This window comes from Oncorhynchus keta, chromosome 15, assembly GCF_023373465.1.
Source record: "Oncorhynchus keta strain PuntledgeMale-10-30-2019 chromosome 15, Oket_V2, whole genome shotgun sequence".
Taxonomy (NCBI): Eukaryota; Metazoa; Chordata; class Actinopteri; order Salmoniformes; family Salmonidae; genus Oncorhynchus; species Oncorhynchus keta.
In genome coordinates this window covers 43,508,365-43,525,982 of record NC_068435.1, presented here as the reverse complement: position 1 = coordinate 43,525,982, position 17,618 = coordinate 43,508,365, and the positions used below count along the sequence as shown (strand labels likewise).

At 42.5% G+C, this 17,618-nt stretch overlaps 3 protein-coding genes across 7 annotated transcripts; 2 read left to right on the top strand and 1 right to left on the bottom strand.

The window, feature by feature from the left end:
* Window positions 1-290: 290 nt before the first annotated feature.
* On the bottom strand, window positions 291-5,269 carry LOC118395021 (eotaxin-like). The gene is made up of 3 exons (XM_035788782.2): window positions 1,582-5,269; window positions 1,271-1,385; window positions 291-780 (listed from the first exon to the last, which is right to left on the bottom strand). The coding sequence occupies exons 1-3, from the start codon at window positions 1,649-1,651 to the stop codon at window positions 534-536; spliced, it is 432 nt and encodes a 143-aa protein (XP_035644675.1). The 5' UTR covers window positions 1,652-5,269; the 3' UTR covers window positions 291-533.
* Window positions 5,270-10,114: 4,845 nt separating this feature from the next.
* LOC118395023 (C-C motif chemokine 4-like) lies at window positions 10,115-12,396 on the top strand. The gene is made up of 4 exons (XM_035788784.2): window positions 10,115-10,283; window positions 11,371-11,482; window positions 11,630-11,707; window positions 11,953-12,396. The coding sequence occupies exons 1-4, from the start codon at window positions 10,208-10,210 to the stop codon at window positions 12,014-12,016; spliced, it is 330 nt and encodes a 109-aa protein (XP_035644677.2). The 5' UTR covers window positions 10,115-10,207; the 3' UTR covers window positions 12,017-12,396.
* Window positions 12,397-12,616: 220 nt separating this feature from the next.
* On the top strand, window positions 12,617-17,516 carry si:ch211-122l24.6 (uncharacterized protein LOC557261 homolog). 5 transcript variants are annotated; one of them, XM_035788775.2, is made up of 6 exons: window positions 12,632-12,949; window positions 13,172-13,274; window positions 13,368-13,478; window positions 16,621-16,762; window positions 16,965-17,079; window positions 17,251-17,516. In XM_035788775.2, the coding sequence occupies exons 1-6, from the start codon at window positions 12,713-12,715 to the stop codon at window positions 17,389-17,391; spliced, it is 849 nt and encodes a 282-aa protein (XP_035644668.1). In that variant the 5' UTR covers window positions 12,632-12,712; the 3' UTR covers window positions 17,392-17,516. The 5 variants fall into 5 exon arrangements, with proteins under 5 accessions (XP_035644669.1, XP_035644668.1, XP_035644671.1 ...); XM_035788778.2 differs by having other exon boundaries at window positions 12,935-13,083; XM_035788777.1 differs by lacking the exon at window positions 12,632-12,949 and adding an exon at window positions 12,964-12,984.
* The last annotated feature ends 102 nt before the right edge of the window (window positions 17,517-17,618 follow it).

Genomic DNA, 17,618 nt, shown 5'->3' with positions numbered 1-17,618 from the left:
ATCTGTCCTTTCTAGCACGGCCTGATGTGACGATCATGGAACTTATGGGTAGAGGTCAGCAGAAAACGTCACCTTTAACATCAATACCTGCTTTTCTTAACTTACCCCTCTTAATCATTGGTATGCGTTGCTTTTATGTCACTTTTTTCACTTATAGTATTGTAAAGTGCTGCTCATCCATTGCTAATGTCTAGCGCGCACCAGGGTGATGCATGGCAGCCATTTTGCACCAGAACCCTCACCACATGTTGGCTATCACATTGGATGACAGAGGACAACAAATCGGCCATTTAAAACTAGTATTTTATTAAGAAACATTATACATTGTTTAGGCATACTGGCAAATAGCCAGCAAGTTAACACACAATCACAATCATCAAATTCACTGTGGAAGTAAATTCGATTGAATCATTCATAAATATATAAAGATATTCATTAAAGTGACATAAACGTTATAATAGCTGCATATTGAAAATATTCAAACATTCAAAGTTAATAGTCGGCTGTACTAGGAACTGGAAAATTCTGTCCTTCTACGTCTTGTGGTGAGTTGTTGACCATTGAGAAGCAATTTTGGGGTGGCGAGCTGAAAATGTTGTTTTGTGAGGGTTGTTGGCTGGTTGTGCGATAGTGGTGGTTGTAGTAGAAGTAGTAGTTGAGGTGATGTGATGTTTTTGCAGTGTGTGAGACTTGTTCTTCTCGTTCAGGTACTGCATGGTTTTCTGTGCCCAGGGGTTGGAAGTGTCAGAGCAGATTCGTAGGCCTTTCACTGTGACAAACCTGGGGAAAGAACAGGTTTAAAAAAAACAATTAGACCAGTCACAATACGCGCTCAAAACAGTCATGCTTTCTATGAACCAACTGTCTATCTGGGTATAATGCATTATGAATGCATTCATATACTGCATTCACAACAGCTGAAATAAGTAAGGGATAATCAATGGAAAATGAACAATGTGAAAAGTGTGTTCCAAGACCCGCTAGCGGAGTGAAACTAACCTTCCACAGTTGCATTATTTATGCCTTTTATACCATGGCTACCATGGCTATAATTTAACACATTTGCCGCTAGAGATGTGTTCATTTGCAGGTAAAAAGTGTTCAATGTTCAACATCCACTGACGTAGCTAGCAAGTTTACTCGATAGCTACTGTAGTTGCCTTGGTAGTCAAACGAACAGACTTGCTAGTTTAGCTAACCACACCATCAGTCCTGGCGTGCTATTCTTAATTTCGAATTCAACAATGCCAATGATGTTATGAGCACTTACATCACTGCCTTTATGTTACACATGGCTGTGTCCTGTAGGTAGTAGGAATCGATCCGGTTGCGGCGCACTCTAGTGCCTTTAATCTCCAAACAGCAGGAGATTACTGATCCACCGGCTACAAGAGAGAGAAGAGTTGTAATTATCATGTTCATCATCATCCATGTCCACTGTACTTATAAAGCATGACATCATTTTCTTCCCCTTGAATTTCTATCGTCATCAATTTGCTTCCTATGCTAAGAACAAACATCTTGAGTGGAATCTAACACTATCTAACCAAATGCATGATCACAGGACACACACACACACACCTTGAGCAGAAGTGGTGGACATCAGTAGAGCGGTGGTGAAGAGAAGCAGGAGAGCGAGGAGGGCCTTCATTCTGCCTGTATCACTGGGTCTGCAGTCAGATGTGTCACGCTCACCAGAACTGTAGCTCTTTTTAAGCCCACCAACCTCATACTCATACTCAACACACCCGTATGCAAATACTTTTCCTACACTCAGAGAGCATCACAGACGGGTTTCCTCCCACAGAACCCCCTAACCATGAGGACTGTCTCCCCTGCTATCACTTTCTCATCACTGGTGACTTAGCGGGTTTCCATAGCGGTGGTGAGTGACACTACTCTAGCCATAGATTTCTAGTTCTATGACTGTAGTACTGAGAGGCTGGTTTAATGCATGTCTATGTGGACACAGAGGGAAGCGCTGTGTTTTGGTTAAGAAATGGCATGATAACATGCCCGACTGGTCTCTCAGTATTAGTGTTAGTGAGACAGTTTAATAAGAGGCCCATGTAGCATTTGAGGCTAACCACAAGATAGGTTTGCGATGCAAGGCAGAACATTTTCAGAGGCGTCACATCCAAATGGAAGATGTGGCTTGAGTGGGACGCCAAACAATTCCTACGCTAACCCTGACTGACTGTGCATACTGTACTATTCACACAGTAGTGGCAGTAGTGTGGCAGACACTGTTCAAATGGAGACTTCAACCTGTCACCGTGTGAGAGTCAGTTACCACAAGGGTAAAATGAGAAGTTGCCAATGACCTTTTATTTTTATATCAAAGCTTTTGCAGCAGTAAAAACACCTGTAGAATCAATGTATATATCTTAAACTGATTTAGAAACAGTTTACTAGGTAATAAATGCATGACAAAAAAAAAATACAAAAAAAAAAAATTCTAAAAAGTAAATAAGCATGTTAGTGTTTGTCATGTAAATACTGTTTAGGTCCAGTTTGAACAATCCAAGACTGATCTGTCGGGTGGCAAGGATATTTCCTCCAAATATTCTGCTACAAATACTGTGGTGATTGTCCAACTCCTATAATGATGTTATGCACCATGGTGACCATCACTTTGAAGGTAAACTGACCAGGAAAACCCCTAGTCAGATGAATCCTGCGTAGTCGAGATGTGTTTTCTGTTGCTGCAGGTAAAGAGGTAAAGTTGAACCTGATGAGTGGAGCTACTCATCTCTCCGACCACAGATTGTTTAGACCTCTCTAAATAACACACACACGCATTCACACACACCGTTTCCACTGGTTATGATATTTCTGTGGCCACGTGTTCTTTAGACTCCTGAAAGTCCCCTTAACGTTCTTGGGACATTGTGTCATGGCCCCCTGGAGGTGTTTGACACGTGATGGTCCCAGGTGCCCCAAACGATTACAAGTAAAGTAATTAAATGGTATGGGGGTTATAAGGTAACTGTTATAATGTTCAGCTAAAATAGTGTAAAATCTTCAATCAGTGACTATATGATAGCATTTGGCATGATCACTTCACACTGACTTTTCAATATGACCCCACATGCGTTTGAATTTACAACCTCTGGACTTGGGGTGTGCTGAACTTCCTGCTGGGCCACCAAAATCTGTCAAATTTCAGAAGTCCCCTACACATTCATCAGTGGTTCACCAATCAGGGGCTTAATGGGCTTGGCAACAGCAAACAAGGACGATGTGTCATGAAACTAGGGTAAATGTGCCCTGGGTAAAATGTTTGTTTGTTTGTTGGTAGAACGCCTCTTTGCGACCATTAGGTGACGTCCCTGGGACGAACCGGGGACTACACAAAAACCTCCAGGGAACCACGACACAACATCCCAAGAACGTTCAGGCGCCCTCCAGGGGACCATGACACAACGTCCCAAGAACGTCCTAAAAACGTCCTCGGGGACATTCCCGGGACCAACCGAGAACTAGACAAAACCACCAAGGGACCAGGACACAACGTCCTGACGACTTCAGGCCGACTATTACGTGACATCACGGGGTCGTCCTAACGAACTCATTATTGTTTGCAGGGGTCATATCTGAAAGTAATTGTTATCACTGCCCAGATGAATCATTGGATATTATTAGAGATGCCTTTTCTGTTGCTGTGGGATCTGAGTCAGGGTTTTATCTGATGAGTGGAGCTACTATTCTCTGATCATTTACACACACACACGCGCTCTTTCCACTGGTTTATGTGTTATGAAGTGTTCTTAACACAGGGCCTCGGTGTGACATGGTAAGAACAGAACGGTGATGGGGGCTGAGGGAGGGACAGGAAGAGAGTGAGAGAGGTGAAGAAAAGACAGGGGCTTACAAGAAAGGAAGTAGGGGTAGTGTTGGTGGTCTACTCAGTCATTCCATCAGTGTTTGCATGAAATAAGTCGCAACACAACCACTGTACAGTAAGAAGCATTTAAAGTAGCTGAGGACAGAGATTGATTGCGTGTCCTATTCGTACGGTTCATGCAAATAAGGCAATCACCATCAATAATAATAATAATTATAAGTAATATAATAATAATATGCCATTTAGCAGACGCTTTTATCCAAAGTCATGTGTGCATACATTCTACGTATGGGTGGTCCCGGGGATTGAACCCACTACCCTGGCGTTACAAGCGCCATGCTCTACCAACTGAGCTACAGAAGGACCATAAGTAATAATAATACAATGTAGACAGTTGAAATATAAGTGGCCGAGCACGTATGCATAGATCTGTGCAAAAGACAAAGAGGAAGAGAGAAAGAGAGAGAGAGAAAGAGAGAGAAAGAGAGAGAGAGAGAGAGAGAGAGAGAGAGAGAGAGAGAAAGAAAGTAAGACAGAGAGTGAGAGAAAGAGCAGAGGTGTCGTCTAACCACAAACATGTACTGTAGGTGAGATAAGTGTGTAGGAGAGACTGGAACACTGTAGTCCGTTATCACAGCCCATGTGTTCAAAAGTACACACTGCGCGTTGCCCACACACACACACACACACACAGACTTCTGTTCCAAGCCCGAGGGTTGCTCTCCGGTTGAGAGACAAAGAGTGTATAGCCTCAGGGCTAGTCTATGTTAATGTGCCTCCAGGATATATTAGCTAAGTCATATTTAATATACTGTTCCGTCTGTATAGGGATTCCTATGGTGGGAGAGGCATGGGGAAACTCTGACCATCACTTCCCCTCTCTCTCTGTTGTCCTTCCCTCCATCACATTTTTGGGTGCAAATGAATGGGTAAGCATGGAGATGGTCATTTCCAAACTAGTTCTCTTTAAGCCATGTTCTGGGCTGAGACAGGCCTATCGACAGATAACTTAAACTCCTAGCCAACCTGAATGTAATAAAGGTTTGTTGAAAGGTTGCACATGATAGTCAGAAAAGGGCAGAGAAGTAAATAACACAACCAGGTTTGGGGTTAATTCCACAAATGCAATTCTAGTTCAATTCCCCCTCATTGTAAATTCCATTTAATTCAATTCAAATTCCTGGTCAGTCTCTGAATTCAGTGATGATTAAATTCCTCCCAATTACAATGTTGGGTGCATTCCAATAATTAAATTCCAAATTAAATTCCCAAACAATTCCACAAATTCCAATTCCTTCAGCCATTCAGGCGGATCATGTCACTTGTTAGCTATTCTGGCAATATACAAATCCATGTAAAAATGACTTATTTGTTTTATACCAGGTGGAATTTTAAATGGAATTAGAATTGACCCCAACTAGACAGACACTGGACCCAACTAGACAGACATCAATTAAATAATAATAATAATCATCATCATCATAATATTATAATATATGCAATTTAGCAGATGTTCATAAACTCGTATGGTTCATAAACTCGTATGGGTAGCTCAGGTTAATAAACTCTGTCTATCAAAGACAATTCGTAAAAATCCAAATAACTTCACAGATTGTCATTGTAAAGGGTTTAAGCACCGTTTCCCATGCTCGTTCAATGAACCATAAACTATTAGTGAACATGCACATGTGGAACGGTCGTTAAGACACTAACGGATTACAGACAGTAGGCAATTAAGGTCACGGACATGAAAACTTAGGACACTAAAGAGGCCTTTCTGCTGACTCTGAAAAACACCAAAAGAAAGATGCCCAGATGCTAATCTGTGTGAATGTGCCTTAGGCATGCTGCAAGGAGGCATGAGGACTGAGATGTGGCCAGGGCAATAAATTGCAATGTCCGTACTGTGAGACGCCTAAGACAGCGCAACAGGGAGACAGGACGGACAGCTGATTGTCCTCGCAGTGGCAGACCACGTGTAACAACACCTACACAGGATTGGTACATCCGAACATCACACATGCAGGACAGGTACAGGATGGCAACAACAACTGACTGAGTTACAACAGGAACGCACAATCCCTCAACCAGTGTTCAGACTGTCCGCAATAGGCTGAGAGAGACTGGACTGAGGGCTTGTAGGCCTGTTGTAAGGCAGGTCCTCACCAGACATCGCCTATGGACACAAACCCACCGTCGCTGCACCAGACAGGACTGGCAAAAAGTTATCTTCACTGACGAGTCGCGGTTTTGTCTCACAAGGGGTGATGGTTGGATTCACATTTATAGTCAAAGAAATTAGCGTTACACCGAGGCCTGTACTCTGGTGTGGGATCGATTTGGAGGTGGAGGGTCCGTCATGGTCTGGGGAGATGTGTCACAGCATCATCGGACTGAGCTTGTTGTCATTGCAGGCAATCTCAACGCTGTGTGTTACAGGGATGACATCCTCCTCCCTCATGTGGTAGGTACCCTTCTTGTAGGCTCATCCTGACACGACCCTCCAGCATAACAATGCCACCAGCCATACTGCTCTTTCTGTGAGTGATTTCCTGCAAGAAAGCAATGTCAGTGTTTTGCCATTGCCAGCGAAGAGCCCGGATCTCAATCTCATTGAGCACGTCTGGGACCGGTTGGATCGGAGGGTGAGGGCTAGGGCCATTCCCCCAAGAAATGTCTGGGAACTTGCAGGTGCCTTGTTGGAAGAGTGGGGTGACATCTCACAGCAAGAACTGGCATATCTGGTGCAGTCCATGAGGAGGAGATGCACTGCAGGACTTAATGCAGCTGGTGGCCACACCAGATACTGACAGTTACTTTTGATTTTGACCCCCCTCTTTGTTCAGGGACACATTATTACATTTCTGTTAGTCACATGACTGTGGAACTTGTTCAGTTTATGTCTCAGTTGTTGAATCTTGTTATGTTCATATAAATATTTACACATGTTAAGTTTGCTGAAAATAAACGCAGTTGACAGTGAGAGGACGTTTCTTTTTTTTTGCTGAGTTTATATGTTAATAGAGCCAAAGGAACATTAGACAAGATCAGTAATTGACACAGGCTTTGCGAGACAGCATACGACATCACATATTACAGTATGTATTTTTTAGCGTACGCTGAATACACAAAGATGTTCAAATAAACCTAGATGTAAACTAAACCCAGCAAGACATTCCCAGGTAAGGGATAGGTCAAGCTCTTACAACTTGGCAACGACCAAACTCTGGATTCTGAATGGGGGAAAAGCAGAACATCTGTTGTTACACTCTCTCTTTCCGTTCTAATTCATAAATGTAAGACTTTCGCAATAGCTTAAACTACATCTTCATTCAGATAAACGGATGACCAAACTGCTGGTAAAGTCTAGGCCTACTTCTGCTTTTCATGAAGGGGGAATCACAATGCAGAACTAGAGAATAATGGCGTTTTCAAACATGAATTCAAGTCATTTGGTAATTTGTCTTTCACTATTTCAGGGTGCACTTTATCTGAACGACCACAACAACACCTTGCCCAATGCAGTCTGAAGACAGGCCGTGCCCTGAAAGGCATGACTACCCAACCCATGGGTCCAAACATGACTCAATACCCACACCATCTACCTGTTTCCTGTCACACCAAACTCATATGTAACACAGACACAGAGCTGTCTCTAAGGAAATCAATGGGACGGATGCATCTCAATAGCTTTAGGCAATACGTTTCTGCATATACTATGAGTTGCCTTTTTATCCACAAAGGCATATTTTCGCTCAATTCCTATTTTTGCCAAAAGTGCGATCTGAAGTACAGGAGAGTGGAGTCTGCACACTGCAAAAAGTCATCATCAATAGTCCCTGTTGTGGTGAACCTTTCTGCCTGGTAAGATGCTGGTGGTGGTAAGAAGCTTCCCCTAGTCCAGGGATGAGCAACTAGCCGCTCGCCGACCATTTGAAAGCCCTCAGATCATTGGAATTATTTATTTTTTACTCAGTCGGGGTCTCAACTTACTGTTGAGAGTTAGAATAGTAGAATGCAATTCCTTAATATGGTTGTGTATCAGCTGTTTTTCTCTTGTTATGTCAGTCACTGACAGTCTATCTAAACTTGTTATTATGTTCGAATTACTGACCTGGCTAAGAAAACATATATTTTGTTAGTCAGTCTCACTCAGATATCAAATGAACAACTGCAAACATTTCTCTCCAGCTCATTTTCCTCTCTGCCCCATGTCAAGATGTGTAGAATCGCAGCAAACTTGTTTTAAAACTGCAAATGAATGCAAAATTATATATACAGTGGGACAAAAAGTATTTAGTCAGCCACCAATTGTGCAAGTTCTCACACTTAAAAAGATGAGAGAGGCCTGTAATTTGCATCATAGGTAGACTTCAACTATGACAGACAAAATGAGAAAGAAAATCCAGAAAATCACATTGTAGGATTTTTAATGAATTTATTTGCAAATTATGGTGGAAAATAAGTATTTGATCAATAACAAACGTTTATCTCAATACTTTGTTATATACCCTTTTTTGGCAATGACAGAGGCCAAACGTTTTCTGTAAGTCTTGACAAGGTTTTCACACACTGTTGCTGGTATTTTGGCCCATTCCTCCATGCAGATCTCCTCTAGAGATGTTCTATGCGGTTGAGATCTGGAGACTGGCTAGGCCACTCCAGGACCTTGAAATGCTTCTTACGAAGCAACTCCTTCGTTGCCCGGGCGGTGTGTTTGGGATCATTGTCATGCTGAAAGACCCAGCCACGTTTCATCTTCAATGCCCTTGCAGATGGTAGGCTTTGTTACTTTGGTCCCAGCTCTCTGCAGGTCATTCACTAGGTCCCCCCGTGTGGTTCTGGGATTTTTGCTCACCGTTCTTGTGATCATTTTGACCCCACGGGGTGAGATCTTGCGTGGAGCCCCAGATCGAGGGAGATTATCAGTGGTCTTGTATGTCTTCCATTTCCTAATAATTGCTCCCACAGTTGATTTCTTCAAACCAAGCTGCCTTACCTATTGCAGATTCAGTCTTCCCAGCCTGGTGCAGGTCTACAATTTTGTTTCTGGTGTCCTTTGACAGCTCTTTGGTCATGGCCATAGTGGAGTTTGGAGTGTGACTGTTTGAGGTTGTGGGCATACTGATAACAAGTTCAAACAGGTGCCATTAATACAGGTAACGAGTGGAGGACAGAGGAGCCTCTTAAAGAAGAAGTTACAGGTCTGTAAGAGCCAGAAATCTTGCTTGTTTGTAGGTGACCAAATTTCCACCATAATTTGCAAATAAATTCTTTAAAAAAATGTTAAAGATTTTTTTTTCTCATTTTGTCTGTCATAGTTGAAGTATACCTATGATGAAAATTACAGGCCCCTCATCTTTTTAAGTGGGAGAACTTGCACAATTGGTGGCTGACTAAATACTTTTTGCCCCACTGTATATATATATATAGGCCAACGAATTGGTGTGGACTGGGGCTGGTGCACTTGGTTTCAGGGAACAGAAAACTCTCCCTCTTTCTTCCTCTTTTCAGTGTCCTGCTCTGACCGCAAAGGACCGATCTGGATGGAGGGAGGAAGGATGGAAGGAGGGAGGGCGGGAGAGGAGGAAGGAGGGCTGTGAAATGTGTGCAGTCACCAGCACATGATCTCATGACCTCACAGCATGCCCAAACATATCTGTTGACATCCTCACTTGTGGCCCCCGTCACCCCACCCCACCATGCCACACATACACATACAAATACACACAGTGTCGTATGGCAGTATAGAAAAATGTGCATTGTTAAGTTGCTAATTCCCTGCTATTCTACACATTTTGAGTAGTGCACACACACACACACACACACAAAACACACACACACACCCCAAGTACCTACCACTGCACAGTGGAAATCACAATCTAGTAACCCCTAGCCCTGGGTTTGTTTCATTTCAATGGACTAGGCCCGTGCAAATTAATGTCCCTATAAGACTCATGAAAGAACCATCCCCTAACCTAAATCCAACATAAATTCTACATTTTCCAACAGTAGAGAAATCCATAGGCCTGAATCCATCTAGTCAGTGGCCTGACCATCATTTTTTCAGAGTTTCATTCAATAAGCACACCATGGTCCTAATTACACAATCTTTGCAGGAAATGTCTGACGAAGCGGAAGCACCCATGAGTGTCCCCCCCCTCCCCCGTGACCCCAGCCAACCCCATCCTCGCTCTGAAAAAATTAAAAACAGATCCGGTCGGACTGAATCAGGTTCCTCATTTTAGGGTTTAAAAGCTGAGGATCTGGTCAAGAAAGATCAGTCATCTCCTCTCCTCCAGCCGGTTCTAGCCTTCTGAATCAGACAAGAGCACAGTTGTGAACACCACCATAGCAACCATGCAGCTGTGCTACGGACCAATGGCGTGCCTCGCTCTCTTCGCTGTCATTCTCTCGTTAACAGCCACTGACACTGGTAAGTACAGTCTGCTACTGTAGTGAATTTGGGGGGTATTGCCCTTGCAGGACTTGAACCAACAACTTTGCATATGTTCATCCAACAACTAAGATTATGCCAAGAGATCTGTAACCCTTGGCAAAGTTATTGGTTTAGCCCTATTTTTGTGTTTTATAAACTCTGTAAATATAATATTTTCTGGAATAAAATCAGTTATTACAAATTTGCTGTACTAGAGGAAATTAGAGCGGGGTGGTGGTGGGGGGTTAAAACATTCTTTACTTACTTGCCTAGTTAAATACAAAAAAAATAATGTTTGACTTTCAAGAAAAACATATTGGTCAAACTCCGGCACAAATTCCTGTTAGCTACATAAAACTAATCCCATACAGTCATTGAATAATCTTAAATCCCTGTTAGGTGCATAAAATTAATCCCATACAGTCATTGAATAATCTTAAATCCCTGTTAGGTGCATAAAATTAATCCCATACAGTCATTGAATAATCTTAAATCCCTGTTAGGTGCATAAAATTAATCCCATACAGTCATTGAATAATCTTAAATCCCTGTTAGGTGCATAAAATTAATCCCATACAGTCATTGAATAATCTTAAATCCCTGTTAGGTGCATAAAATTAACCCCATACAGTCATTGAATAATCTTAAATCCCTGTTAGGTGCATAAAATTAACCCCATACAGTCATTGCATAATGCTAACTGGTTAAATTGGATTACTTTTCTCTATAATTTAGCCTAACAACAGGGTGGAACTGTCTGGATAAGACAAACAGACCATCATCAAACATGGGAAGATAGATCAAACTGAGTGTATATACACTATATATACAAAAGTATGTGGACACCCCTTGAAATTAGTGGATTTGGCTATTTCAGCACCCGTTGCTGACAGGTGTATAAAATCAAGCACACAGCCATGCGATCTCCATTGACAAACATTGGCAGTAGAATTGCCTCACTGAAGAGCTTAGTGACTTTAAATGTGGAACTGTCATAGGATGACACCTTTCCAACAAGTCAGTTTGGGTGGTGGTGGGTTAAAACATGTTGTAATAAACCACATATGCTTCTTTAACTCTTCAGACGCCAACAAGGTTCACAACTGTTGCACAAAGGTCTCCAAGCAGAAGATCACCGTGCCCATCATCGGCGCCAGACTGCAGAAAAAGGCCCTCCCCTGCGTCAACGCTGTCATGTAAGAACCTCTCCACCCCAACAGAACACAGAACTTCACAAATCATCATGTATTCAGGCCCACCCTTACAACCTCCAGACAGACGAATGAATTAGGACAAAAGAGTAGGACAGCTGTCTCAATGTTGTCATCTTGTGTTCCGCACAGCTTCGAGACCGACAACGGAGAGACCATCTGCAGCCATTGGAAAGAGTCCTGGGTTCGAAAAGCATTCTTCCAACTGGAGTAAGTCCTCAACAATATAACCAATGAGTGATCAATAGTCAGTCCTATTCATTCATATACATAGTGTAGTACTCCCTGTAGGCTAATCCTGAAATACTCACCGGTTACCTACTTTCATGGCTGGCTAGAGTAGGTGACTTGCATAAAGACCTGTACAAGCGCCATTAGTAGAAAAGACCGGACGTAAAAGAAATAAATGGTTGGTGGAAAGTTGAAATGCTTACTTTTGCTGCTGTTTCTTCTAGGATGGCCAGAAAGTCACTGGACACACAGGTCCCCACCGCCAACTCCCCCACCACATCGCCATAGAGGACGCTCTTCACCCTCATCATCATCATCGTCACTCGCTGCACTTGAGGGATGGCGTTGTTTAAACCTGTAATTGAAACGATAAACTATTACATTATTTATGCTAAAGAAGGTACATGTAAAGCCATCGAGATAATATGAGAGAAACTGGTGTATTTATTATTTATTGCCAGTTGAAGTATTTATTGGGTGTTTTATATGTAGATTGAATGGCTTTGTATGAATTGCAGTTTGCTATATGCTATTAACATTTTGTTCATTCATATGATGTGCATTTTAAAGTCAAAGGTCAACAGCCTATTTCCAAGTTGAAATAAAATGGAGATGTAAGAATGTATGTCAAGTATTTATACCAAATAAAACAACTGAATCCTTTGCTATCCCATCTTATAATCAATCCCCTTAGTCATTTCGTTAGAAACATGAGTCCTGCGTATTGTACATTTGCATGGGTTAGTTGGCTTCACACTCCCATTCATTTCTTCATTCTGAACCAGATTTTGGCTGAATCGCCTCTACTTATAGATTCTTGCCGCCACCGGGCGGATTCAATTTAGCATTGCAGCTACATACATTCAACATGTATGGACCTTTCCTTATTTCATCTCTTTCATTTCACACTTGACTTCGAAGCTCCATCAGCTCCTAGGGTTTGCGTTTACAGTTGATGCAATTACGGTGGACGACTAAACGGAAATGAAAACCACATGGAAATATGTTGTGACCTGCTGCACCGGTGTAGATGGAAGGGGGGGAGAGAAAGTTCCTAGATGTGTGCACGACCTCTCGCACTCCACTGGCTCCTTGACACGTGACATTCGGACGTTTCCTTTCAAAAAAAAAATCCGAAGCTCCAAACGGACCATTCTAGTCATTCGCTTCCCAGCTAACGGCCTTATTAACGTTTCACCTGGAGCCTGTCTATCAAACGAGGTGACACGGAGGTTTGATGAGGCATTGTAATGACGGTAGTTCGCTTACGTTAGATGTTCGTGTCATTCGGTAAACAAGTCGAGCAAAATTATTCGAAGGATTATGCTAAATAATCACGAGTTGGAACCGCTAACGTAACTAGCTAACGTTACTCGCCGAACTGTTGGCCAGCGGCTAATCAACTGCTATCCTAAATGTACTGTACTTTTGTATTCTTGACAGGTGCAAACGAGCCACGGTAACATCGTGCGCAAGATGGGGTTGTCGTTGTCATATCCACTGGTGAAAGAGCCAGAAAGTTATGTGGATCCTGATCTAAACGAAGGTAATGGCGTCAACAACCGTTAGTAGCTCAAATGCTGAATGAATAACCTGTGCATGGCTGGTGTACCATTCTTGTTTCCCAACGCCTCACCAGACTCCGAAGAGATGAATTTCGCTATGGAAATGCATGAGATTAACTTGAGCTACACATACGACATGATCCAACAGAGGATTCGCTCTATCAAGGAGTCCGCCAAATTTGACAGTGAGTTTGGACCTCGTAATATTTGTTGTAAATCAGAAATACTCGGGCTCCCAAGTGGCGCGGTGGTCTTTGGCACTGCATCTCCGTGCTAGAGGTGTTACTGCAGACCCTGGTTCGATCCTGGGCTGTTTCACATCTGGCTGTGATTGTGAGTCCCCAAGGGCAGCGGCCAATCGGTTGGGAGGTCATTGTAAATAAGAATTTGTTCTGTACTTACTTGCCTAGTTAAATACAAAAAAAATCATGTTTGACTTTCAAGAAAAACATATTGGTCAAACTCTGGCACAAATTCCTGTTAGCTACATACAACTAATCCCATACAGTCATTGAATAATCTTAAATCCCTGTTAGGTGCATAAAATTAACCCCATACAGTCATTGAATAATCTTAAATCCCTGTTAGGTGCATAAAATTAACCCCATACAGTCATTGAATAATCTTAAATCCCTGTTAGGTGCATAAAATTAACCCCATACAGTCATTGAATAATCTTAAATCCCTGTTAGGTGCATAAAATTAACCCCATACAGTCATTGCATAATGCTAACTGGTTAAATTGGATTACTTTTCTCTATAATTTAGCCTAACAACAGGGTGGAACTGTCTGGATAAGACAAACAGACCATCATCAAACATGGGAAGATAGATCAAACTGAGTGTATATACACTATATATACAAAAGTATGTGGACACCCCTTGAAATTAGTGGATTTGGATATTTCAGCACCCGTTGCTGACAGGTGTGTAAAATCAAGCACACAGCCATGCGATCTCCATTGACAAACATTGGCAGTAGAATGGCCTTACTGAAGAGCTTAGTGACTTTAAATGTGGAACTGTCATAGGATGACACCTTTCCAACAAGTCAGTTTGTTGAATTTCTGCCTTGCTAGAGCTGCCCCGGTCAACTGTAAGTGCTGTTATTGTGAAGTGGAAACATCTAGGAGCAACAACAGCTCAGCCACAAAGTGGTAAGGTCACACAAGCTCACAGAACGGGACCACTGAATGCTGAAGCATGTAAAAATTGTCTGTGCTCGGTTACAACACTCTCTACCGAGTTCCAAACTGCCTCTGTAAGTAATGTCATCACAAAAACTGTTTGTCTGGAGCTTCATGAAATGGGGTTCCTTGGCCGAGCAGCCGCAAACAAGCCTAAGATTACCATGCGCAACGCCAAGCATCGGCTGGAGTGTTGTAAAGCTCGCCGCCATTGGCCTCTGGAGTGATGAATCACGCTTCACCAACTTCATGGCAACATTTTGTCCATTTGCGGTTTCAGCATGACAATTCCCCCGCACACAAAGCGAGGTCCATACAAAATGGTTTGTCGAGAGATTGGTGTGGAAGAACTTGACTGGCCTGCACAGAGCCCTGACCTCAACCCTATCAAACACCTTTGGAATGAATTGGAACGCCGACTGTGAGCCAGGCCTAATCGCCCAACATCAATGCCCGACCGCACTAATGCTCATGTGGCTGAATGGAAGCAAGTCCCCACAGCAATGTCCCGCCCAAAAAATAATGGCACTTCCTGAACTTCATGTCATTGTTGGAAGGGGCTGTTTTCTTAAATGAGAATTACTACAAATTACTACAAAGTAACAGGGTGGAAAGTGATATCAGGGACACACAAATGTTAAATACAAATATAATAAATACAATAATCATGAAAAAATATATATAATTTGATGAGATAAATTTTAAGGACTATAAAAGAATGAAGAAATACAGCCTTAACAGCCAAATGCTCCATCTTAACATAGGGAGGGCAAACCCATGTTGGTGAATTCTGGTATATCATCAAATAAGTCAAATCACAGCATGTTTTTGGATTTAATACATTTTTTAAAATTCCATTTATATTCCGAAAACCTTAGTTGAAAATGATGCCGTTGCTGATCTTGTTGACAAGACGATTGAATAAATAGCCTAATGTCACAACAGCTTTGAAGTTCCAAATCAATAACCACAATGCAGAAACAGTTTGATACATTGAAAAACCTAAACATTCAAATGTATTATCTACACATACATGTGCAACAATAGTAATCATATTTCTTCGATAATTTTTTTAACAACACCTTGTGAACTGCACACGCACCAAAAACCCTGTTTTGACAAGTGACAATATATTACTCATATTGATCAGGGGGGGAAATCAGGTTGTACGTGCTGTTGAAACTAACAACAACAGAAAACATGGAAACTGGATATTTTTTTACATCATGGATTAGAGAACAACCTGCAGAAGATAGACAGCTACATTTCAGTGTTGAATTTTGATAAGGGTGTTGCCAAAACCAAGACAAACGCAACACTGTTTTATCAATTACTCCTAACGATATCAAGTTGATTTCAATAGAGGGGGGTGGGGGGGGTGATAGGTTGCACGTTCTGTTCACTAGCACAACTCAAAAACCACACAATCTGGGAATCATTTGTATTTCACTGGTAGAGGACAACACGTGGATGACGAGCTACATTTTGAAGTGTTTGCTTTTTGATTGACGCGAGTCACCAACGTGGCGAGTGTAATGTGACATTGTTCATCACTCCTATCACTACACATTGAAACCAATAGAACGGCCCAAGCGTTTGGGTAGTATGTGCTGTTTTAAACGTACGTTATATCAAGGCCGTACGGACACCAGGAATGACCTATACATGGTTGGTTTGACGAGAATTTGTAGAAGGCTTCTATCTATATTTTGGAATGGGCGGATGTTGATTTCGGGAGGTTGCAATCACGGAAGAGGGAACAAATCACCTCCTCTGATAGTTAACTTCAACGAATCACAACCCGCCATAGGATAACAATGGTTGGTTGCTGTTGAAGAGAGCGTTTGAATGTCAAATCCGTGTATTGGTGTGTGGCCAACGAGAGACCGTCCCCGAATTATCTAATAGCTGCGTTCTAAGTCCTGCGACACCCCCCCCCCCATTGACAAAATCAGCAGTACAAAACCAACGATATTGATCCGTTTTAAGCAATTGATATTGTGACGTCATGTTGCCTATAAACTTTTCTACTTACATCACCAATCTGAATTCAAAAAGGATCTGTACAGTGTGTTCAGAAAGTATTTACTACTTGCTGTGTTTTTATAAATGTAACCCGTGTGTGTCTGCCTGCGTGTAGAGTACAGCTACGACTGGAACACCAGTGTGTTGGATCTGAAGGACGAGTTCCCCCACTGGACAGCTGATGACCTGCTCAACCTGAGACGTCAGTTTGAGATTTTTGACACCAACAAAGACCGCCTGCTGGACTTCAGCGAGTTGTGAGTGAACGGAGTACACGCCGATGTGACTTTTGATGTCATGTGGCTACTCGGTGGTATTTAGCTCAAGCCTAGGGGGCTGTAGGTGGCAGCACACGCACACAAATGCCATCTACAATAACGAGGTAGGTCTACTAGTAGCCTTATTGTATATAAAGTGGCTACTGCGAGCACAGACTTACCTCCCTCTACCCCCTGACAGTTGCGCTTCTCTGAACATGGTCAACGATGCATCAACTATGGAGGCCAGGAAAGAAATGTTTAGTAGAGCGGACAAGGACAACTACAAGTCCATCAACTTCGAGGAGTTCCTCCAGGTAGAGCACATGTAATGGCGCTGATGGGGAGTCTCTGCATCTACTTCCAACTCGGACCTCGTTGGCTCGTCTTGCACAACAGGGGATGAGTGTGTCCCCGTTTTCTCTTGTGTCTCGGCCTACATTGTGATTATACCGGTCTGCGTTGTAACTGTGCTGTGTCCCCTCCAGCTGATGTATGACCTCAAGCAGGGCACGCCGGTCCCCAAGCCCTTCGAGAGCGAGGACGACAAGGACACGGCCACCGGTGACATCATCTGTGAAGTGGCCCGCATGGACACCTTTCAGCAGATGTGCTACGGGGTCTTCTAAACACAAATACACACTCCTGATGACATGATGGGTTTGTTGTGCCTTAACTGGGATTGAGGAAATGACGTTGTATAAATTGGCTTTATATAATTCAAAATGATTAAATATACAGTTATTTTTCCCAACCTCTTGGTTTGTCTCAGGTGATTATTTGAAGTCGTGATGGGTTCTGGTTTTGCACTGTACTGTTGAACTCGGTCACATTCACAACTAATGCCCATGCCGTT

Coding starts and splice junctions, on each gene's coding strand:
- si:ch211-122l24.6 (XM_035788775.2), top strand. CDS start 12,713: ATGAAAACCACATGGAAATATGTTGTGACCTGCTGCACCGGTGTAGAT. Junction 13,479..16,620: donor GGAGTCCGCCAAATTTGACA/GTGAGTTTGGAC, acceptor GCCTGCGTGTAG/AGTACAGCTACGACTGGAAC. Junction 17,080..17,250: donor ACTTCGAGGAGTTCCTCCAG/GTAGAGCACATG, acceptor TGTCCCCTCCAG/CTGATGTATGACCTCAAGCA.
- LOC118395021 (XM_035788782.2), bottom strand. CDS start 1,651: ATGAAGGCCCTCCTCGCTCTCCTGCTTCTCTTCACCACCGCTCTACTG. Junction 1,386..1,581: donor GTCCACCACTTCTGCTCAAG/GTGTGTGTGTGT, acceptor TCTCTCTTGTAG/CCGGTGGATCAGTAATCTCC. Junction 781..1,270: donor TGTAACATAAAGGCAGTGAT/GTAAGTGCTCAT, acceptor TTCTTTCCCCAG/GTTTGTCACAGTGAAAGGCC.
- LOC118395023 (XM_035788784.2), top strand. CDS start 10,208: ATGCAGCTGTGCTACGGACCAATGGCGTGCCTCGCTCTCTTCGCTGTC. Junction 10,284..11,370: donor GTTAACAGCCACTGACACTG/GTAAGTACAGTC, acceptor TTAACTCTTCAG/ACGCCAACAAGGTTCACAAC. Junction 11,708..11,952: donor AAAGCATTCTTCCAACTGGA/GTAAGTCCTCAA, acceptor TGTTTCTTCTAG/GATGGCCAGAAAGTCACTGG.